General features: G+C 43.1%; 2 protein-coding genes across 2 annotated transcripts in view; one reads left to right on the forward strand and one right to left on the reverse strand.

Moving 5' to 3' along the window:
* Positions 1-572: 572 nt before the first annotated feature.
* Positions 573-23,733, reverse strand: part of Trappc3l (trafficking protein particle complex 3 like) — a 53,459-nt gene continuing 30,298 nt past the window's right edge. The window contains 2 exon segments of the mRNA XM_037200524.1: positions 573-1,020; positions 6,502-6,687. Of these exon segments, the coding sequence (XP_037056419.1) occupies positions 901-1,020; positions 6,502-6,687 (306 nt within the window). The 3' untranslated portion in view covers positions 573-900.
* On the forward strand, positions 8,413-13,668 carry Calhm5 (calcium homeostasis modulator family member 5). The gene is made up of 2 exons (XM_028874809.2): positions 8,413-9,272; positions 12,582-13,668. The coding sequence occupies exons 1-2, from the start codon at positions 8,733-8,735 to the stop codon at positions 12,969-12,971; spliced, it is 930 nt and encodes a 309-aa protein (XP_028730642.1). The 5' UTR covers positions 8,413-8,732; the 3' UTR covers positions 12,972-13,668.

A 23,733-nucleotide genomic window follows, 5' to 3' on the forward strand; every position in this document is an offset into this window, starting at 1 on the left:
CACCAGCTTTAGATGCGGCATCACTGAGAATAACAGGTAAAGCTGTCATCAGGGTGGTAGGTTTGATGGCTAGCTTGGCCGAGCAGGAGAGAAGGCACAGGCAAGTAGGGGCCCGCTCCAGGGCCCAGCGAGTGCTCAAGAGAGCTAGAGAGTGCCGGTTCAAGTGCAGGGCTTTCAGAGTGGGTCTCCATGGGTTCTACCATGAGACACTGATGAGATTTGGTCAATACTAGCTATTTCCAAATTAGAGGAAGTAAAATTGAGTGCTAAATGAATTAAAACTAAGTAAGGTTTTAAATGCTTTAAGAGCTGGCATCCAGATAAATGGCTGGCCTCGGTGGTTATACATACAGAGTGGATGAAGCCATAAGCCAAGACAATATATGAGAAAAATCATATTCATCACTTATAAAAACTAAGATGAATGTTGCAAATACATGTATATAATTTTTTCTTTTCTTTTCTTTTTGGTTTTTCAAGATGGTTTCTCTGTGTGAAGTCCTGGCTGTACTAGAACTCGCTCTGTAGACCGGGCTGGCCTTGAACTCACAGAGATCCACCTGCCTCTGCTTCCTGAGTGCTGGGATTAAAGGCCTGTGCTACCACCACCTGGCTGTTTGTCTCTCTCTAATGCTGTATCATTTCATCCATTTTTTCCTATTGCCACAGGTAATTGGATAAAGAGACTGGCTGAGGCTGGATTGAGTAATATGTGGAATTCATGCTTGCTGTTTTATAAGGAGCTAGTTGTATCTGAAATCCTGAAAATGTGTGATGCACATTAAGATTCATAAGCCTGTCAAAGCCCATGCCATCAGGCGATGCAAAACTTCCATGGCTGTGTGCTTGGTTAATACTCGCTGTTCAGCTAGCCACCCATGGCACTGTGGTTGCCAGCCTTCACTTTTTCCGTCTATATTTTTTCTCATCCAGCTTTTTTAGAAATGTTATTCCAATTTCTGTCACACTGTCGCCTTTTAGTCTGTCTTGCAAGAATGTAACATCAGCAGCCAAATGAACCTAGGAGAGAAAAAAAGAAAGGAAAAAAAAACAGGCTTATGTCATTAAAAAAAAACAACAAAACAATGTTTTTTCACAATCTAGTTTTCCCCCCTCTTTGTTTTTTGATAAGAAACATCTGTTTTGAGAATAAAGACCCTTGGACTGTGTTCTCTAGAGATATCTTGGCCACATGTCATCAGTGTGGTGTGGCAGACGGCTGGAGGAAGGATGAGTGGTCCAGGAGTGGCCCAGACTTGTCTACCCATCTCAGAAAGAATTCAAATTCCTGACTCACAGAAAAATCTCACTCTGGGTGCTTGGCCAAGTGGAACTTCAGAGGAGAAATGGTTCCTTATAGGATTCCTCTCAAGCTGACTTGCCATAAAGCATTCTGTCATTAGTGAAACGATATAATCGCTTATTCTAACAACATTTAGCAATTGCCTATGGCTTTGAGAGCTTTGAAAAATACCGACTAAATACATTATAAATATAAAATTAGATATTGAATTACAGACATGAATATTTGATGGCCAGGCTTTCTTTTCAGCTTGAAAGCATTTCCCATTTCCCAGACAATGGAGAAAGCTCAAGGGTTTACTTCTCTATTCATTAAAACGTGTTCATGTGAGAGCAGCATGGTAGCATTGACCTATTTTCAATAGAGCCTCTGATCAGAGTTATTTTTGGTCATTGGGATAAAGAAGATAAATAAGTGAGGGTAGCTGGTAGAAGAAGAGTAGTAAGTGAAAAACCCCTGGGTCCAGCAGGCAATTAATTAATATTTATTGAATCTTACCTGACTCACCCCTGCCAGATGAAGAACTTCTAGGCAATGAGCTTGGATTTTCTAAACCACATGCCTCCAAATGTCAGATTGTCTGGCTCATAGAGAACGAAAAGCCTTTGCCTTGTGATACCCACTGTTTTAGTTAGAGTTTCTATTGCTGTGAAGAGATACCACGGTCATGGCAATTCTTATAAAGGAAAACACCTAATTGGGATGGCAGTTCAGAGGCTCAGTCCATTATCATCATGGTGGGACATGGTGGCGTGCAGGCAGACATGGTGTTGGGGAAGTAGCTCAGAGTCCTACATCTTGCAGGGAACAAGAAGTAGACTGTGTGTCACACTGAACAAAGCTTGAGCAAAGGAGACCTCAAAGCCCACCCCACAGTGACACACTTCCTCCAACAAAGCCACACCTACTCCAACAAGGCCACACCTCCTAATGGTGCCACTCCCTATAGGCTTATGGGGGCCAATTACATTCAAACTAACACATTCTAGTCCCTGGCTCCCATAAGCTTGTAACAATATCATAAAGCAAAATACACTTTGTCCAACTTCAAAAATCCCCATAGTCTATCACATTCTCAATGGTATTTAAAAGCCCAAAGTTCAAAGTCTCTTCTGAGATTCATGCAGTCTCTTAACTGTAATTCCCTATAATGTCAAAATAAAAATAATAATAATAAAAAAAAAACCAGATCACATACTTTCAACATATAATGGCCTTTCCAAAACATAGGAAAGAGAGCATAGTGAGGAAATATTGGACCAAAACAAGACCAAAAACCATCTGGGCAAACTCCAAACTCTGCATCTCCATGTCTGATGTCAAAACACTCTTCGGATCTCTAAATCCTTTCAGCTCTGTTGACTATAACACACTTCTTTCTCTTGGGCTGGTTCCACTCCCTGTGAGCAGTTTTCTGCAGCAGGTATCCCCCGGCTCTACCATCTTCAAAATCTTGGGTTCTCCTAGGTAATCTAGGCTTCAACTTCACAGCCTCACACAATGGCCTCTCTAGGTCTTCATTCAGGGACACCCCTGACACATGCCTGGCCTCAGCGGCTTTCTTTAGTCTCGGGGACAAATTCCATAGCTCCTTTCTTCTATCCTTACCTCCAGAACCATGTAGCCAAAGCTGTCAAGTTATGCTGCTTGCTGGAGCTGAAAGATGGTCTCCTCATTCAATTACATCTTCACCAGCTTTCTGTCTTTCACTGCCTAAGCTTGGCTGTCCTGAAACTTGCTCTGGAGACTGGCTGACCTCAAACTCAGAGATCTGCCAGTCTCTGCTTCTGGAGAGCTGGAATTAAAGGCGTGCACCACCACACCTGGCTCTAAGCTTTTCTTCAATTTCTTTTCACAAGTTGGAAACTTAGCTGGGTGGGGTCTTGCCCTGAGGTCACCACTCCCTTTATTCCATTTCTTGTTCCATTTGTCTCCTTGAACACAGGATTTAGCTCTCTCCCATTTCCTGGTGCCTCTTTTCCCAACCCGTACATTCTGTATTTTCCTTGCTCAGCTTGCTCCTTTTTATTATAGATTTTCATCAGAGTTAACACTCACAACCACAGAACAGGGTCTATACTAGGCTGTTTTGCGACTTCCTCTGTCAATGGAATTAATTCAAAACTCTTCACTTAAGCCTCAGGCAGACTCTTTGGACAAGGGCAAAAAGCAGCCAGACATTCTTCACCAAAATATCACAAGAATGATCTCTAGGCCACATATTAATATTCTTCTCCTCTGTAACCTCTTCAGTAAGGCCCTCACAGTTCATCAAATCACACTCAGCACCACGGTCTTCCATGCCCCTACTAGTACGACCCAGTAAGCAGCAAAGCATTCCATTGTTTTCTTAACCTAAAGTATCAAAGTCCAAATTCCTCCAAAGACCATGGTCTGGTTTATCACAGCAGTACTCCAGTCCCTAGTATCAACTTCTGTCTTAGTTAGGGTTTCTGTTGCTGTGATGAGACACCATGACCATGGCAACTCCTATAAAAGAAAACATTTAATTGGGGTGGTAGCTTACAGTTCAGAGGTTCAGTCCATTATCATCACGGTGGGACATGGTGGCGTGCAGGCAGACATGGTGCTGGGGAAGTAGCTGAGGGTCCTACATCTTACAGGCAACAAGAAGTAGACTGTGTGTCACACTGAACAAAGCTTGAACAAAGGAGACCTCAAAGCCTGCCCCCACAGTGACTCACTTCCTCCAATAAGGCCAAACCTACTCCAATAAAGTCATGCCTCCTAATAGTGCCTATAGGCTTAGGAGGACCAATTACATTCAAACTACCACACCAGCCATCCAATGAAAGAGAGTAGACTGTACTTTGAAATACAGGACCTATAATTAATCTCTGTATTTTTCTTCCCTATAGTTTTTTATGTCTTAGAAAATATAACAGAAAATCCATTAAAGAAACACACAGACTATGCTGAAGCTCTTTGGATATGTGAGACCACATGACTTATGACACTCATGGTCAGCACATATGGTCAGAAATTACCCATGAAAGCTGGAAATTTCTTTAACCTGTTTCTATGTTATGTGGTTACCTCATTCAGTGTAACCTCCTACATTTCCGTTCTTCCCTTTCCTTGATATAATGCTTACTGACACAGATCAAATCTAATGCAATCGGTACTACATCATGAAGGATCTGCAAGGAAGATGCATGCAATCATCTCCATTGTTTTACACTTTGGAGGTATCAGCTACTTTAGCCCTTCCTTAATTTCCACAAGTAAAATTATATGCATGGATCTTTATTGAGGAGGTTAACAACACAGGTTTAGAATGGTTAAGAGCTGGCCTCACATCCAAACAGAGAAGATTCTAGAAAAACAAGACTGTTGGCTGTTGACTGTTGCCTCTCTGTCAGCTGCTGTAGCCTCACCAGTCTGACAGATTCTCTTCTCCCTCGTCTTGTCTTCATCACAGTCTCTACCAAGACCATCTCCAAAGCGTTGGTAAGTGGGGTTAACTGTGTTGAGTTGGTCTTGTTAGTCTTCTTGAATGACTCTGCTTCCTGCTTTCTGTGACCCCATCACTCTCTATCAGTTTCCTACTTCCGAGTACTCAAGTTGTTATCCTTTGTAGTCTTTAGGTACTCTGTTTAACAACATATTTTTGTGCTGTTTCCTGGAGTTCTAATCATGCTCCCTTTTCTTCCTGCTACACAGACTCTCCTCAGGTATTTCTGTCAGTTCTGACAGCTCTTCAGTCACATTCTGGCAGGTACATACAAACAACTTGGGCAAGGCATGGTGGCAAACACCTGTAATCTCAGAACTCTGAGGCTGAGGCAGGAGGATCATGAGTTCGAGGCCAGCCTGTGCTACATAATGAGACCTTGTCTATCAATAAATGAATGAAAAACAAACAACTTCTTTCTGAAATCCTCACTGTGTTATTTGTTAAACATCTCAACATTAGCAGGTTCAAAACTGAGCGCGCCCCCGCCGTCCATTGCAACCCTCTTAGTTTATTCTATTGGTTATGTTGTTGTTACTCTGTTGGCTACAGTCTTCATGTCAGTCCTTCTGAACTGATTTGCCTTTCTGGTCCTTTCATTTTGAAGGGCCTTTGAACATTCTGATCCTTCTACCTAGAATGTTTTTTTTTTCCTGCCCTCTTTACAAAGGCCTTCTTCAACTTACTCTCATTGTTTCTTCAAAAAGCCAGTTCAGAGTTTCTGTCAAGACTGTATGGATTCTTTCTTACTCCGGGCCCCCTCTACCCCTTTATCTACCCCTTTGCACATGACTTCTTGAACTAGACAGGAGATTCTCTGTGGGCAGCAACTGTATCTTGTCCATCTTTGTAGGCTCAGTCACTGACACCTTACAGATGTTAATAACTGTGTCAGTTAAACCAACAAATAGCTTAGGTGTGGAAGTCAACCTCAAAAATGACCTGCCTTGACCTGTACTTCCTGTAACACATGCCCTCGGCTATTCCCCTCCCTCATAGCACCAGGATTGGCAGCTCAGACTGCCACGCTGTGATTAGATCTACTAAGAGGTCTACGTGGCAAGGAGCTTTATGAAGCTTCCACACAGTGGCCTGCAAAGGCCCTGAGACTGTGTGAACTTGTGAGTGGTTTGTCTAGGATCAGCAAGTGTGCAGAGGCTGCAGCTGAGGCAGCATGTAAATTAAGCTGTGGAAGATCATTATCAGACACAGCTACCTGAAGTACTCCTGGAGCAAATTTTTTTTGAAAAGCAATCTAGTCTGTGTGTGTGCACCCACATGCCCATGTCCCATAGAGTATGAACGAAAGTTACAACTTGCAGGAGTCAGCTCTATCCTTACATGATGTGGGTTCTCAGGACTGAAATCAGGCTGTCAGGCTTAATGGCACATGCCAAGCCACCTCCCAGATTTGTTTTCTTTCTCTTGGGCACAAATCCTCAGGCTTCCATTTTATTTTTAAAATTTAATATGGGACCGTACTGAATTGCCCAGGATGATGCTGAATTCACTTTGTACAGCACAAACTTGGCCTGGAACTTACGATCCTGATCCTCCTACCTTACCCACCAAGGAGCCAAGATGACAGGCTTGCAATAACAGGCCTCACTTGGTCCCATACTTCCCATCTTTGGATTGCTTTGTGCATTGCTTTGAGGCTGTTACCATTTGCGGACAGCACCGGATGGCTAACATGCATGACAAGGTGAAACACGTGCTTTACCATCTCCAGGGCTCCTCTGATGACCCCACAGAGTAAGTTGCAGTAGCAAAGCGCAGATCGTCCAGCAGGGAGCTCCTCTACGAACTCTGCCAGAGGATTCTTGTTCAGAATGAGGGAGAACTCATTTCTGCTTGAATTGTGACAGGCCACACTCGGCGTGATTCCCAAGTACATCTTGAAAGCAACCTGATAAAGAGCGAGAAAATGACAGCATTTAGTCGCAAACGGAAGTCTATTCAGATGACCCAGTCCCAGGCATCTCAGCACATGGTCAAAGCTTGCCAAGCCGAATCTGTAGCCAGGATATTTGTGCTCAGACTTTTCTTTGACTTATGCCATGGGAGACTCTTAAATTATTTTTTTTTATTCTTATAGAATATCGCAAAGTGCTAGGCTTTGTAGAACAATATGGTTTGTAAAAAATATTATTTCCAAAAATCCTTGGAGAAAACACATAGGTTTTAGGATGGTCTCATGGTATATACCACACTGATCATGGCAGACTGTAAGATTCAGAGTTTCAAGGGGTCCGGGGCATCTGCTCCACAATAGGAAGGCACTGATTTGGGGAGATGAGACACAAGAATGTGTTTTTGGACACACGGAATTATTATACTGTAGATGTCAAGTCTTCGAGCAGGAGCAAGGGGTAGCAGTGGGGACTATATAAATGTGTGTTAAGGCAATTGTCAAAAGTGTCTGCTGTGGTGTTGGACTCAAAGAACCCCGCCACAGGGAAATGGGAGAAACCTTAGCCTGTCTCCCCTCAGTCTTGCCTCTTCTTTCGTCCTGTCTTGGTTTTCAAGCAGATCTTAAGCATCTTAGGAATCACTTCTTTTGAAACATTAGTTTACATTTAGTTGTTTGTTTGTTTGTTTGTGTATGTGTGGGTGCATGGCACAGAGTCAGGGGACGATGAGGAGCTGGCTCCCCTGTCCCTCCATACGGGATCTAAGGACAGAACTCAGAGTCTCGGCTTCCCGCAAGGCACCTTTACCCCGTCAGCCATCTCACGCTCTCCTTCGAAGCACAAGTTTCACAAATGTGTAATCTGGTGTTTAGAGAAGTAGACATGACAGCGGAGACTGTGGCCTTTTAGTTCCCTGGCTCCTAATCCAAAGCAATTTCTTTTCCCAAAACACCCAGGCCCAGCTTTCAAAGCTTATTAATGGAAACTTGTCAGCTTGGTGTGTTGCCATCCTTCAAAAGCCTTAATTAACTTAATTTTAAAATTAAGCGCAGCGTTAGAGAAATGGAAGCAATTTTCTTAAATTATTTATAATTTGAAGTACAAAAATGTCCATTCATTTGTTCATTGGTTCATTTTGTAGGCTCCCGTGGAGGATCACTCTGAAGCGCCTACCACACTGCAAATTCAGTAGCCACTTGCAAATCCAGCTGCTGAGTTTCGAATCTACATTTGACACCATGTGTAGACCTAGACTACATGAGCGTTGAGTGAGCTAGCATTTGCCAAGTGGACAATGTGGGGTGAAGAAGGGGCAGAGACACTTTAGACCTGTCTCGGCATGAAACACCGTGCTGAGGACCAGGAAGGGTCCAAATCTACCCATTGGTGGGCAGTCGGGAGGCCTGAAGACGTCCTAATGCAGCTTTCACATCTGCTTTAGAAGGATTTTCTTTGTGTCAAAATGATCGTGATATGAATCACGTGAGGACTCCTCTTTTTCTCTGAAAGCTCAGTTACTAGGCTTCCCTCATAAATTCCAATAATCCCAATCCTAAACCCTGTTTCAAGTCTTTAATGTGAGCCCTTTTAGGAAGGCAGAATCCCGGTCTACCAAATGTTAGGGCTTGAGAACAAGAGAAGAAACTTACCATGAAATGCTGCGTTTGAAGACTGGATTTGGCTACCAGTCAATGGCTGAACCCCATTTCTGCTAGTGCCGAGCTTCCCACTGGAAACTTTCTATACTCTAATTTGTGTGAGAATTTTCTATTTGCAGTAAAAAAAGCACGTTGAAAGATGCGCTTTGCATTTTGCCTTCAGTGTTTTGACTGCCCTCGAGTGTCAGCGTTCACCAGTAGGAGGCATTATCTGAACGCTGTTGGGAAATAAGCATTCCTGGGGAATGACATTGTTTCCTTATCTGGCTGGATGCAGACAGAGGAGGACTGTTGTTTCTAAAGAGCTCCACCCTCAGCCCCAGCCCCAGTGGCTGTGTTAAAACCCAGGCAGACGTTTTCCCCCCTCTTCGTGGGTCTCCAACATGGATGCTTTTCAGAGCATTTTGAAGTTCTTTCTTAACCAAAAAACCGCTATTGGCTACAGCTTCATGGCTCTGCTGACGGTGGGAAGCGAGCGTCTCTTCTCACTCGTGGCCTTTAAGTGCCCCTGCAGCTCTGAGAACACAACCTATGGGCTGGTTTTCCTCTTTGCCCCTGCCTGGGTGTTACTGATCCTTGGATTCTTCCTGAATAACAAGGCGTGGAGACTCTTCACTGGCTGCTGTATAAACCCCAAGAAGATCTTCCCTCGGAGACACCGCTGCCGCTTCTTCTACGTCCTGGGACACATCACACTGAGTTCATTGGTGGCGCCAGTGATGTGGCTCTCCGTGGCTCTGCTGAATGGGACGTTTTATGAGTGTGCCATGAGCGGCACCAGAAGCGAAAAGCTCCTGGAACTGATTTGCAAGGGCAAGCCCAGAGAGTGCCAGGAAGACCTGTACAAAGTCTCCTGTGGTAAAAGTAGCATGACACCCGTGGAAAACGAAGAGGTGAAGCTGTCTCTGCAAGCCCAGTCTCAGGTAAGGACCAACGGGACTTTTTGCTCCCAGAGTGAGCTTGGAAATTTCTCTCTGTCGTCCTTTCCGCCAGGCCAGAGTCTTGAGTCTTGCCAGAATATGTTGGCACTAAGTGGAAACTGGAACACGACGTAGCATTAAGACAATGCTCAGGAAAAGCTTCTTAGGGACAGGGTGGCTCAGTAAAATTGCTGATTGGATCGGGTAGTCTCCATTTCCAAAAAGAAAATACCCTCTGGGTTATGCATATGTAAATACTTAAGTGCTCTAAATCATCTCTCCGGGTTGACTTTGTAAATAATGCAGAACACAAAACCACACACTGAGTGCTAACGCTGAGCGGTAATTAAGCATTACTGCCTTCTATCGATTATTGATTTTCGAGCTGGTTTCTCAAAAAAAAAACCAAAAAACAAAACAAAACAAAAAAAAAAAAACCACAGACACATCTTATTCATCCACTGAAACACAGCTACTACTTTTCAGAGCAGCATGTGGTGGAATTAGCAGGGAAACTTACTTGAGTGACCGCTGTGGCCACTGCTACTTGTATGCATACAAGCTGTCCGGATTGAGAGTTTCCCAAATGAAGTGGGACTGAGCGGTCTTTAAATGGCCTTCAGTGAAGGGTGACCATATTCCCTAGAGAGATTATGACTTTTCACTCTCTGTGCTATACAGCTAAAGAAGTTAGAAGCTCAGAATTTGGAGCATTGTTTTACTTGTGAGAAGTAATTTGCAGCTTCAACTCATCAATACAGAGAAGTAACTTGTCATGGTGCTGAGTATATGAACACAGATCTTGATGCATAGCCCTGGCCTGGCCTTGAGATGAAGTTCATTTCCTATTTCTGAGGCCAAAAGACGAAGTAGGAGTAGATGAACAGAGTCATCATTTCTCAGGAGTACTGTTAGTTTCTGGATGAAGGCACATGTGCGCTGTAATTTTATTTCTTTAGCAAGGACTTGCCCTTCCAACAAACACATCAAAGTGAAGGTGACTCCTGAGGTCTAAAATGGCTAATGATAAAATCATATTCTCCATAAACTAACAAGCCAAAGAATGTCCCTAAATAAACTCCTTTGTTTGATACACAAAGCATCGGTTAGATGGACCATGCCAGGCTCCTGAGTGCCTTCCATCTCTTGTTGAAGGAAGGTATTAATTACTAATGTTATGATAGTGTGACTGACACATGGACTACCCCCCCCGCCCCCGCAGGCACCAGGCTCCATTCAGCCAGTGCCAACTCCAAACACTCATCACTGTAGAAGCCCTTCGTTAAATATAAACCCAAAGAAAAATATACACATCTGGTTATAACTTAGATTGGCCACAATGATCTGTTGACTTTTCAGCAGAGGAAGGACGGACTTGGGCTTGAGACGTACAGGAGGATACCCAAGAGATGTGGATGAAAGAAGATGTAGCAATAGCAGGTGCTGACCATGAGGTTCAGATGGCAGCTGCCATCGCACAGTCCAAAACAATTGGGCGTGTGGGCGGAGGTGGGAAAAGTGCATTCATTCATGGGTGGGTGCGGCAGGGCAACAAGAAAGCCAGCTGGGTGACTCTGTGTTCTTAAGGATGGTGGAAAGGAGCAGTGGAAAGAGCTCAGCCTTGGAGTCAGCTGGCTTTGAATCCTGAGGCTGCCACTCCCCAGCTCTGTGATCTAGAACTCTGAACCCCAGTTTTCTCACAGTGGGGGGATGGTGGCACCTACTGTGGAAAGCTAGAGATAATGGACACAAGGAGGTGTAAAGCTTCTAGAACATTAGTAAGCATTCCAAGGTGAGGAGAAAACTGGCAGGATTGGGGAAAGAGGCAAATAGGACACAATTAGGGGCTGGGCCAGGCACAATCACTGCATTCTAGTGGGAATTCTAGGTGCTGTGGGTCTGGGAGGAGGACAAGACTCAGCCGTTGGGTGAGAAGCGTTCAATGCTGAGGTTGGAGAGAAAGCAACAGAGGATCTGAAGCTGATCAAACAGTTTCTAACTCGTCACGGGGAGTTCAGGAAGAGGGGGAATAGATTCTACACGGGAGACCTGGTCACAGGAGAGAAGCAGGGGATGCTGAAGGAAAGGAAGGACTGAGGGAGTCCAGCTCACTGGCGGCTGAAGGAGCAGGAGGACTCTCACAGGGTGGTGACCGGGCCTCACTTGGTTTTCACAGAACAGAAAGAGACGCCCGCCAACAGGTGGGTAACAGAGGGGACCCATGAGCTTCTTACCCAGCATCATTTCACTGGGTTCCCCAAACACCCTCTGGGATGGGTGACCTTGATAATTAGAGCCTGAGGTACAGGGAACACCCATGGTGAGGAGAAAGGTGTTCGGCCCAAGGAATGCCAACTCAGAAATGGCACTTATGTAGGCTGAGACCCTTCTAGTGACCCTATGTCTGATTCAGAATTTGGGAACCACTGAGTTAAAGTTAATTTCGGCTCTATTATGATCTGAGTGGACCCATTTGCAGATTATTGCTTTTGTTTTCGATTGGGCCCATCTGCTAAGGGTCCTTTGAACTGAAATCAAGAGATGCTTTCAAGAAATCTATTAGTTGCTCAAATATTAAATCAATTCAAATTATGAAAAGTTAAATTGGAGCAACAAATTTAGAAGATATATGAACTGCAGACTTTTGTTTTCAAAGTTAAAGGGACCACTCATATTTAGAAATGAGTTTTTTCTCTAATTTTAGAAAATCAAGAACAAATAATCCTCAAAGTTTGAAATGATCCTCCTCCCCCTTTTTTCCCTCTCTCAACATTTAGAAAGGCTTTAAATTCTTAAAGTTTCTGTGTATTACTATATTGTGTGGTTTTTTTTTGTCTTTACTGTGAGCAATAAATTTTGTGATCTATAAAGTGGCCGCAGCTCTCTACAAACAAAGTCCCAGGGGAAAATCTGGTCAGGAGTCTGTGAAAGCATTGATGAGTGCCTGTACACCTGGCTAACACACCTCTCATTCATTCAAATGACCCCCATGATCCATTAGAAAGAATTCTTTCTTCTGCTAATACTATTGGAAGTGCCTTAATAGTAAGTTATTGGATAGTTACTCTTCCCATTTGCCAGCCTTCCGGTTATTGCTTTGCTTAGCAACAATGTTGAGTAGGGGAATGGATATTGAGTCAACTTTATCTTTATTTGGACTGTCAAAGGCATTTACAGTTAAAATGAATAATTTCAAATGAGATGGTTGTAATGACTGTGGTATTAATGTCGTTACATACTCTCCCAATATTACCCAGCTCTCTGAGACGCCATTTTGCTTTTCTGCGTCCTCAATACTTCTTTCTTGCTAAGATTCTAGGATGGTGCTTGATTTGCTCGGCATCCTTCTTCTCTCTGCTGACCACTTGCTATGCGCGCTGCAAATCTAAAGTCAGCTACCTGCAGCTGAGTTTCTGGAAGACGTACGCACAAAGGGAGAAGGAGCAGTTGGAGAACAAACTCCTGGATTGTGCCAACAAGCTGAGTGAGAGGAACCTAAAGTGCTTTTTTGAAAACAAGAGGCCAGATCCCTTTCCGATGCCCTCTTTCGCTGCTTGGGAGGCTGCGTCCGAGCTCCATTCGTTCCACCAAGACCGTGAACACTACAGCGCCCTCCACAAGGTGATAGACGATGGTCTGGAACAAACCCCTCAAGAGGAAGAGACAACAATGATCATGGTGGGCACTGCCCAGAGTCTGTGAATCACTCACCATCACCAGTGGTAGACTCATTCCGAGAGTCACCCACCATCTCCATGACAAGCTATGTCTCCGATTTTCTCACCATCAGAGCTTCTTTAGAAGAGGATAAGCAGTGGGGAACTGTTTTAAGCATCTGAGTGCAGTGTCTGGATGTGCTCACACTGATGCTGAGTGATAACGAAGACACTCGGAGTTGGTGAAGGGTTGGGCCCAGGAGGCCCAACAGTGACTCTAAGCTCTAAGATTTTATGACTCAGGCCCGCCCCCAGACCCTGGCAAGGTGGTCTGCCACTCTCTGCAAGTATCTGCTGTGGTATTGGGGGCGAGGTCTGTGCACAGTGGCATGTGTGGAGGGCCCTGCAGGAACCTTTCACAAATACATCCAACACTTTATGAAAGGAATTCTAGCATGTAGCATTCCTTTCCTCGGAAGAACTGCATTCTCAAAAGTCACCAGCTGAAAGAATATAATGTCTAAAAATCAGAGGTTCCCACATTTCCCCCAAATACTGAAAGTCTGTCTCTGAGGGCAGGGCTGCCTCATGACTGGTATATGCTGAAGGCATTCATGCCTTTATAGCCCACTTCTACATTCTAAAAGACCCACATGTAAGACTGCACTGATATGAAGACAAATCCATTAATATTGCATATTAAAACACTTTTCTCAATAAAAATTCAATTTTTACGGTTTTAAGATGGAAAATCACTTTCATGGATTCCTACTAAAATTATGGGTCCAGGGCATGGTGCCTACTATGTTGTGGGTATGTCTCAGTTTCATTGGGCCGCCCTAACCAAATGCCGCAGACGGCGTGGCTTGCAAACAATAGTTCTCACAATTTGAGAGGCTAAAACTTCTGAGGTCAGGGTAACAGAACAGGCAGGGCCCAGTGAGGGACTTTCTTCAGGTCGCTGACTGCTGATACCCCACTGTGAGTCACGTGGTGAGAAGGGTCACGTGGTGAGAAGGGCAAATGAGCTCCCTAAGACATCTTTTTTAAGGAAACTCAACCCTGCTGCAGGCTGTGCCTTCATCGAATGACTCCCAGAAAGACCCACCTCCTAACGACATTACCTTTGAGGTTAGGTTTCATCATAAGAATGTCAGAGGGATGTAAACGTACTATAGGGTAGACTCATAATGACTTGATACGGGTCTGGGGAGGCTATCCTCAGTAGTCCTAGCATAAAATTGTCTTGTTATTTAATACCTAATGGGAATAATGTGTACTCTCTACTATGTGACATTTACTGTGTGTGTGTGTGTCTGTCTGTCTGTCTGTCTCTCTGCCAGCCAGTCTGTGTTTTGTGTGTAAGTTCCCATAAATCTCTGAGCAGATCAGTGCTTAAGGCACAGTGTCCACACTTGAAACTAGCTCACACCTTACGTCACTAGCTCTCTGCATCTCCAGATTTAAGAAGGCTTCATCTTAGGTCTTAATTAACATAAACGTTGATGAGAGACTGTGGGAGAATCCTATAGGTCCAAGATCTCCAGAAAATCTTAAGATTGTGATTTATATGAAAAGTATATTTGGCCTTTATGTCTCCCTTTGTGCAAAGCTTCTAGAACCCTTGGATTCTTACTGTGTATCCTTTTACTAATGAAATGACTCCTAAACAGCTGAAGATGGGGGGTGGCTGCCAGAACAACCACGTGACTAAAAGGCTGAAGTTTCCAGCCTCATCTTCTGACCTCCAGAGAGCAGACAGGGGCTGAACATTGAACTGATTCTGGCAGGAATGTCCAACTCTTTTGACATCACAACACGATGCTGTTGTCATCTACAAAATTTGTGCTCCCAAACTGGCTGGGCAATCATGGGACACACACACACACACCATTCATACACACACACACCACTCATACACACACACACACACACACACATTCACACATAAACACTCCACATACACACTCATACACACTCACATACATATACACATACACACATAACACTCATACATACACACACACACACTCATGTAGACACACACATACATCACTCATACACACACATATACACATGCATAGACACACATACACACACACATTCACATATAAACACTCCACATATACACTCTCACACACTCACATACATACACACATACACACACATACCAAAGGTAATGGAAACATCCAAACAGGTGATGCATACAGTGCTTTCCTGAGCCCTGTGCTACTCTAGTGAATAAACCAGCGTAAAGAAAGAATCAGGGGCACCTCTAACTGCTGGCTGCTCCCAGCACAAGTTGTAAGTAGCCTGGGAGTCTACTGCTAGTGGATGCCATCCAGAGTCACTCATCCAAATGTCATCCAAAGTCAGAGACAATTATTGGGATATGGGCTCTAAGTCTGCATGGGACACATGCTTAACTCCAATTAGTGTCAGAAATGATTTGAATTATAGGACACTCACTTTACATTGGAGAATTATCAGTATGAGGGAAAACAGCTACTCTTGTAGGCCAGAATTGTTGATACAGAAATGTATATATATAAAACACTCTCCTTAAGTTTCAGAGCAGCAGCATTAGAGTTTGTGTTGGGTATGGGGATACGGAGTTTATGGACGAGACAAGGCAGAGGTGTCAGATGGGATAAAGAAACCAGTATGGAAAATGAGTGCTCTCCTCAGCCCTCCTTGACTAGGGGCTTGCCCACCACTGAGTGTCTATTGAGAGCTAGAAAGCAGAAGGGACCCAGCCAATAGCCATGCTTCTCTTGGGTTGGGTCAAAGGTAGAGAGGCAAGCAGCAGTTCTACAAAAGTAGCTTAGTTGCAGGATGCTTGGGAGTGAGGAGAAATCACTGGGGCACATGACCGCCACCCTCTACCTCAGAGCCTTTCTAGATTCAGTACATTCAGGATTATGGATGCCTCCCTCGTTCAAGAATATCCAAGCTGGCAAGCCAGAAGCCTGGACTTTTTGCTTAGTGAGTAGAAGAGCTGACTCTCCTACTCTAGTCACCCTGAGATGAGTCAGGTCCTCTTCCTGACTCTTAGTCTGATCCCTGTGGAGAGGTATTTTGTGCAGGAGGTGAACAGGTTCAACACACCTTATCTGTTCCCTCAACAGCCTTGGAGGGGGTGGGTGGAGACAGGGAGAGCAAATTAGTACCTGTTCCTTGGTGTCCAGAAGGTGCAGGTCTCTAGAGATTGGGAGACAAGATGGTTTGTGTAGCGAACTTAAGAAGTGTGGGCAGTTTGTAATCATAGATGGGGTTCCCTAGAAAGAACCCCAAACTTGTATAAATGACTTTCCAAAAGGAGTGAGCTCAGGAAAGACCCACAAGCATTCCAGATGTAAGCAGATGGAGTTACAGGTAAGGTGTCAGCCCTACCAATCCCCTAGCAAATGCTGGGCCATTTGTCTTAGCTCCAAAGGCTTCAGATGAGATTGTGAGCTCTTCCAGGTAAGACAAGACTTTTTCCTGTAACAGGAGAAGAAATTCCCAAGCAAGGAGCAGCCAGTGGCTCAGTGTGACTTTCCAGGGAAGTTGATACAGGGACACCTGGGATTAGATATCTGGAGGTGGCAGAGGGTTCCCCGATATCTGCTATGAAGTTTTCCTTTAGATGTGAATGGAAGACATCCAAAGCCCAGGCTCTCTGCCTCTTCCAGCTTCTAATTTCCCTGAAGCCACAGCAGCCGATGTGGTCCGCCGCCTTCTCCCACCACGCTGCTCTGTGACACCAGGGAAAGGATGTGACGCCTCCCCAAGCAAAGGATCGACGTAAGAAAATTCACAGATACTCCACTTTCCTTTTGTCTAATTTAATTATCCCATGAGAAACTAGTCACAAATATATAAGGTTCTTTTTCTCCCATGTATCCCTAGCTTTTTGTTTAGACTCAATTAACAAGCCTTGTAGTTTTAGGATGCATTCAGCTTATTAATTTCCAATGGAAATAGAAAAAAGTATATAGCAAAAATTACAAAGTAAGTCTTGATAGAGAAATAATTAAAGAATTTTATATATTATGCCCTAAGATTACATATTTTGCATATATTATATTTTCTCAAACTATGTTTTAAAAATATATATCATTTTCTTCTTATAAAACACTGCTAAGTGGGTATACATCTAGTTAGGAAACTGATGAAACTATCCACTGGAAATGTGGTCCAATAGTTCAACACCCAAAGATCCAGCGGTTTACCATGAAAACTGGTTAAGACTCTAGGAGTCACCAGATGGCAGAAAACTCATACCTTTCCTCCTAGGGTTCATTTCAGGTATTTCACCTATTAACTGTCATGAACAAACACCTAAGAGAAGTCAGCATTCAAAAGGATAAGGTTTGTCTTGGCTCACAATTTTGGGAGTTATCATATATGACAGACCTGTCCCACTTCAGGCACGTGGCCAGGCAGCACATAGCATGACAAAGCCACTTAGTTCAGGAAGCAAGAGAAAGAAGAGCAATGGGCTGTGCCACCCACTCCCACGCAGGGCACGCCGTAAACAACCCAAAGTCGTCCTACTACGCCCCACCTCTTCCCAACACCATCTCCCCACCATGAAAAACTGCAGCACAATCCTTTCCTGGGCCTTTGAAGGATACTGCAGATGCAGACTGTGGCACAGTATTATTCCACTTAGACTTCTGTGTTTCTGAATTCTCTAACATAGATTTCTGAATTTCCCCAACATTCCTTCTTTGTCTTCTGCTGTATAAGCGAGAGGATATTTAGTTTCTTTGTGAGTGAGACTAGGATTCGCCTCTTTTATAACCCCCAACTCATTAAAAAAAAAAAAAATTGAGGCTGGATCCAAAGATCTGTGTTTGTGAGTGTGTCTCAGTGTGGCTTGCACTTTGCAATAATCTGAGGCTTTAAAATCTCACTGTTGGGCCCACTCCACATATACTGATATATTTTTTCTTCTTGGAACTGGACATTAGGATTTTGAAAACTATCCACATAATTGTTTCCAGGGAATTCATGCTAATGATAAGGGCATGCATTTGTGATATTTGCAATGCTATCCGGTTTTCGAATAGTGACTTATGACCAGACCTTGTGTCTCCAGGTAGGGGAAAAGCCCTAATTAGAAGTATTTGACAATGTGCATCGGTGCAATTTTAAGCTGCCAATGTGATACCATTAAATGAATAGGTAGGAAGAAATAATAACTGTGTTTGTTTGTGCCCTATAGCCCTAGACTGGCCTTGAACTCACCATGTCACCGTGTAGCCAAAGCTGACATTGAACCTCTGATCTTGCCTCTCCCTTCTGAGTTCTGGGGTTGCAGACCTGTACCAACACACCCAGTTTTGTTTTGTTTCTTAGAGGTACATAGTTCTAGCCAAGACAGTTTTGGCCCATCTAGGTGTTACTTTTACAAAATCTACTATCTGGGTGTTAATTAGGGTTCTTCAGTGAAACAGAATCGATTGCATCTGTATGCATATATACAGATATATGAGAAGGGATTTGCTGTGGCAATTAGCTTACACAATTAGGGAGGCTGGATTTTCAAGCTAGAGAATTAGGGAAGTGGGTTAATATGATTCAGTTCAGGTCCAAAGGCCTGAGAACTAGAGGAGCTGATGCTTTAACTCAGTTTGAGGCCAAAGGACAGAGAATTTGGAGTTCTGATATTGAAGGGCAGGAGATGGATGTACCAATTCTTCAGCAAGAGAGAGAAGAATGGGGGTGCATAATGAGAGGAGGAAAGACAGGTAGGAAGGTAGTTAATGGGAGAGGTAGGGAGAAAATGCAAATCTATTCCCTCATCAGTCTTCTTTGTATTCTGCAAACTATTAGTAGATTGCATGGTGGCCACTTGCATTAGGTGAGGGGGGACTTTTATATCCAACCCACCGATTCAAATACTAGTGCTGCCCAGAAACACCCTCAGAGACATACTCCCAAATAAGGATTTACCAAATGAGTATTAATCTAATCATGTTGACATCCAAAAACTAACCATCACACATGGTAAATAGAATTAATATGAAATAGAATTAATAGAATGAAATAGAATTAATAACTCCAGATGAAAGATGGAACTCCATAATCTTCACACTAAGGTTCCTCCTCAGACTCAAGTAAACAACAACAACAACAACAATACAATAGAACATGAAAGCTGGATGAATACAAGGTGTGACAGCTTGTTCATTGGTCTCTTTCAATGTCCAATGATCTGCTAAAGTCAGTCACCTAGTAAGGAGTCCAAGTTAGACAAGTGTAGAGAAAGGGAAAAAGGGAGAGAGGAGAGGAGAATGGGAGGAAGTGAGGGCAAGAGAGAAGGAACCTAACGGGCCCAGATGTCCCAGCTATTGTAGATCAAGGCAAGCCAGTGAGCGAAGAGGCCTTTTGGAAAGCCTGGTCTTAATACAGCAGGCTGGCATGAAAAAGAGTCAGGAAGCTTTGAAAAGTCCTCGATGTAAGGCCCTCACCAAACCCTTCCTACACACTTGAGCTATCCCAGATGGGACCATGACCTGTTCAGACTGCTGACCCAGGAAAACCATGAGCTCAAGTAAATACTTACTGTGTTAAGTGACTAAATTTGAGGGCAACCTGAAATAATACATAATATGAACTTTAAAAAAAAAAACCCACAAGGTTATGATTTATACAAAGATCCTCCCTTGTTTTTCCCTTGACATTTTCTTCCTTAAGTTCCAAGTGGCACCATCACCTATATGTCATGATTTAATAAACATGAATCAGTGCCTTTCCAGAATATCTCCACCAAAGCTGGAAATACATTTTCACATTTATTTTTGGTTAAATTATGTCTGAAAAGAACATCGTGCTATGGATTAAACTCCATTTAAAGTCAACATAGTATTGGGAGGAATCATACATTAAACTACTATTTGTCATTAATACTGGGGTCAAAAATGAGAGTGGGGGGGGGGTTACAGGGTAGGCTGGTTTTGAGTGAGCTGGAGACAGATGGATTAACCCTCATCTTGCTTCTCCACGCATTGTCTCAGATCCTCAGCATCGGCTTCCAGGGGGAGGTTGTTAGACCTTAGAGCCCGGGCTCCACACCTGCAGAATTGAGTCTGAGCTGAAAGTGTGTAGGTGACTCCAGGGCAAGTTAGATTTGAGCTTAGAGGGACCTTTCTCAAACTTAGCTCACGCTGAATTCATCCAGAAGGCTTAGTAAAATATAGCTTGCTGGATTCCTTTTCCAAGTGTCCGAGTCCATAGGTCTAGAGATAAGCAAGACAAGCTCCATTTCTAGCAGGTTCTCTGGCAATGCTGATGCCGTTGGTTCAGTGACCACACTTTGAGAATTCGATGAGAGATAGCTCCAAAGCATGGAGCCAGCCATTGTGGGGAAGGAGACTAGATAGAAGTTATATTTTTGGATTCTGTCCCGGATCTACTCACTCAGACGTCTTTGTTATATCAACCTGTCCAAGAACTTGGGGGCCTTTCCATTTGTCCACAGACACTCTTGACGCTTTAGGAATGTTTGAAAGCTTATCTCACACTAAGTTTCTTGCAACATTTATTTGTCAGTATTCTTTGTTGCTATTCCCAATGGTGTCTCTTTCCATTCTATCTTCAAAGGGGTTGTTGTTATCTGAGTACGCTGAAAGCTATTATTTTAGGCCATCTTTGGCCCCCTTATTGATCTTTTCATTGCTTTTCAGAACTAGAAAAAGAAGGCTTTACAACTCCTAATGACATAATGGATGTAGACAATGAATATTAAATTCTAAACTATTAGGTGAAAACAAGAGAGCCAAAACCCGTGCAACTTGAAGCCACTTAGCTACATTAGCATCCTCAAAAACAGCGGGCAGACATTTGGTGTCTTGGGATGCAGGGTAAAAGTTAAGCCCACAGTACCACTTGGGAAGTATTGTTTACTAAAAATGAAACCCAACAATAATTGGGTTTATAGGAAATGGTAGCAAAATAAGGCAAGCTCGTTAATAGAGCAACCAGGCAAATTCAAATTTAGATGATTCTACTTTGCATTTAGGTCTGAAATGTTTTCCAAAGACCCGTGTACATAAGCTTATGGTGCTGTTGGAAAGTGGTGGAGCCTTCAGGGAAGAGTTCCTAATGATCCTTGGGGGATGTCCTTGACAGAGATATTAGGACTCTACCTACACCTGATATATTCCTGTTAGTAGCACGGTATTTGCCTAGATTCTCAAAGGTGACCTAAGATATTTATCATCTGATGTTCGTAAATATGCTTTCCGCTAGGTGAAAGTTTCTGGACTGGTTCTACTCTTTCATTATGCAGAGCCATTTCCTTTAATGTCAGGAAGATTGACTTGGTGAGTCCCCTCCTTAAGCTCTTGCTTTGTATCATTCTCAAGAACTGCATTCTTTGGACTCAGAAACAAACTCCTGCTCTATTCCTGTTGGTATTTCATTAAATTAACCTTTCAAACTTAGCTGATAATGTAGTGTTGTTTTTTTTTTTTGTTTCACTTAAATTCCTCAAGCACATTTGTGAAGAAGAGTATTAGCATTTCCGTTTTTTATAAAATGCATTAAAGTTCAAACAGCTTAACATGGTTGGGCCACTGTTAAGGTACAGGAAATGAACTTGAACACATGTTTGTCTGACTGGTAACACACGCGCTGCTTTCTCATGTCGCGACCTTTAAAAGCATGTCTTCTCCTTTGTAATGTGGCGATCTTGAATTAGTCTGCCTCTCAATCTGCCACCTTAAATTGTGGGCAGTAGCACACAGGTTCCCAGTGAGGGACTTTCTGATCTGTTCCTGGGAGTAAATGTCTGTCTTCAAGTGCCTTGGCCTCTCTCAGGAGCACTGGACCCTCTGCATCCAGTGTCTGGACATTTGGGACAGTTTTGTTCAGCTCTGCTTCTACTGCATTAATGAGGTCATAATCTCACTTTGTTTATTCTTGTTACCTTAGTTAAAAATGACAGTTGATAAAATTTACATTGGGAGGAAGTTCATAAAAGGTTTAGGGTTCTCCCTAGACTTTAATTTTTTTTTGTTTGTTTTGTTTTATTTTTTTTTTTATTTTTTTTTTTTTTCGAGACAGGGTTTCTCTGTGTTGCTTTGCGCCTTTCCTGGAACTCACTTGGTAGCCCAGGCTGGCCTCAAACTCACAGAGATCCACCTGGCTCTGCCTCCCGAGTGCGCCACCACTGCCCGGCTAGACTTTAAATTTTTTATGCCTACCTTTATCTGTCTCACCGGCTCATTTTTTCATAATTTCCTAAACCTGTAGCTCTATCAGTACCAGAAGGAAATAGTTACAAATTATGATGTTATATAAATTGTAACAAAAACAGATTAAAGTGGAGAAAATTAATTAATTCATCTAATTACATTCACTGGATCATTTCAAAGAAGAGGAAAAATGAGAATCTGGTGCTAATAAATGGTTATAAGGACAAAACTTCAAAATGTAATCATCCTTGGTAGTGTATATAACCTAAGTCCTGGAACATGGTAACAGGTCACATTGCGAAAACATTTGTGCCCTATATGTCAACATAAAGAAATTTGCGTCTTCAATAACACAAGCACTGACAATTTAAATAGGACAGGGTTATTTCTCCCAAGGGCTTCGTTGGCATCTCCATGGTGGGAGGAAACATAAGGGTCAGTGATCAGGCTTAACAAAAGTTTTATTCCTTAAACAGTTGGCCAACTTTTAGGTCACTGGCCCTACATGCTAAGCAAAGCAGTTAAAAAATGTTTCTGAATTATGTTTGAACAGTTTCCATCATCTTTGGGATAAATGTATAGAAAACATGACTTTCGTCCTTCCTTCTCCTCTGAGATCGGCCTGCCTCCAGGACCACGGGAGAACGTGCTTCCTTTCCACCCAGCTTTTCAGCCTGTGTCACGTCTGTGGAATGTTTTCTCTTTTTCCTTCACTGTATCTGATTTTATTATTTTATGTAAAGTATTTAAAGGGCATGAAATGAGAGTTCCACCTCACTTCTACAGCAGTTGCTCCCCAGTGACATGGGACACAGTTGGTCTAGACACGAATTCTCATCAGAAACACGAGGAAACATTTATAATAGTCTATTGTCTTTGTCCTGTTGGGAGAACATGGCCTAAGTGCTCAAAAGTTAGCCTCGAGCTCTGGACTTTCTGTACTGCGCAGGGGGGTTTACAGGGCAGCTGTAGCTGACAACCGCTGCCTGGAGATCCTGGAATGGTCAGGGCAAGTCCGGACCAAGTTTTCCTTTTGGAATGACTACAAATCCAGACAAGCAGGAATGGCCCAGAATTCAGCTGGTCTTCCCAGTATCTCTGCTTCTTTATGCACAAAAGGCTATGCAGGGTTTTGCTTCCCAAAATATATGTTCCATAGTTTTCTTTTCTTGATAAAGACATCCAATATAAATAGCTACACCATTGAAATGCTTCCAAAGCTGTTACTATTTCCAACCCACAGGAGTAGATTTGTTTCAAAGGTTTTGGGGCCAAGCCATATTCCCCAAATGTGTTACTATGGCATGTTGTGTTTTGAGTTAAGGGTCAGAATGTCACTCTGACCTTCCATATTGTTTTTAAAAGCTGGAGATGGGATCCCCAAATACAAGATGGGGGTTGAGAAAACGCCACAGACTTCATTAATGTAACTACTGTCTCCCAGCCTCCTGGCCTAATTGACTTGCTCTATGGCAACATACTATTCTTTTCTAATGAGTATGTAAGTGTTCAATCCTTTTGTTCTCCATTTCTTAATGAAGGCTCCCATGCATTGTAAGACTTCCATTAAATAAGTTCAGGTGCATTTTGTAATGACGTCAGTTATAACTCAGGCTCAAT

This window comes from Peromyscus leucopus, chromosome 8a (genome assembly GCF_004664715.2).
Source record: "Peromyscus leucopus breed LL Stock chromosome 8a, UCI_PerLeu_2.1, whole genome shotgun sequence".
NCBI lineage: Eukaryota > Metazoa > Chordata > Mammalia > Rodentia > Cricetidae > Peromyscus > Peromyscus leucopus.

Excerpts from the sequence above, each read along its gene's own strand:
- Calhm5 (XM_028874809.2), top strand. The coding sequence starts at position 8,733 with ATGGATGCTTTTCAGAGCATTTTGAAGTTCTTTCTTAACCAAAAAACC. Across the intron at positions 9,273-12,581 it reads CTCTGCAAGCCCAGTCTCAG|ATTCTAGGATGGTGCTTGAT; the intron begins GTAAGGACCAAC and ends TTTCTTGCTAAG.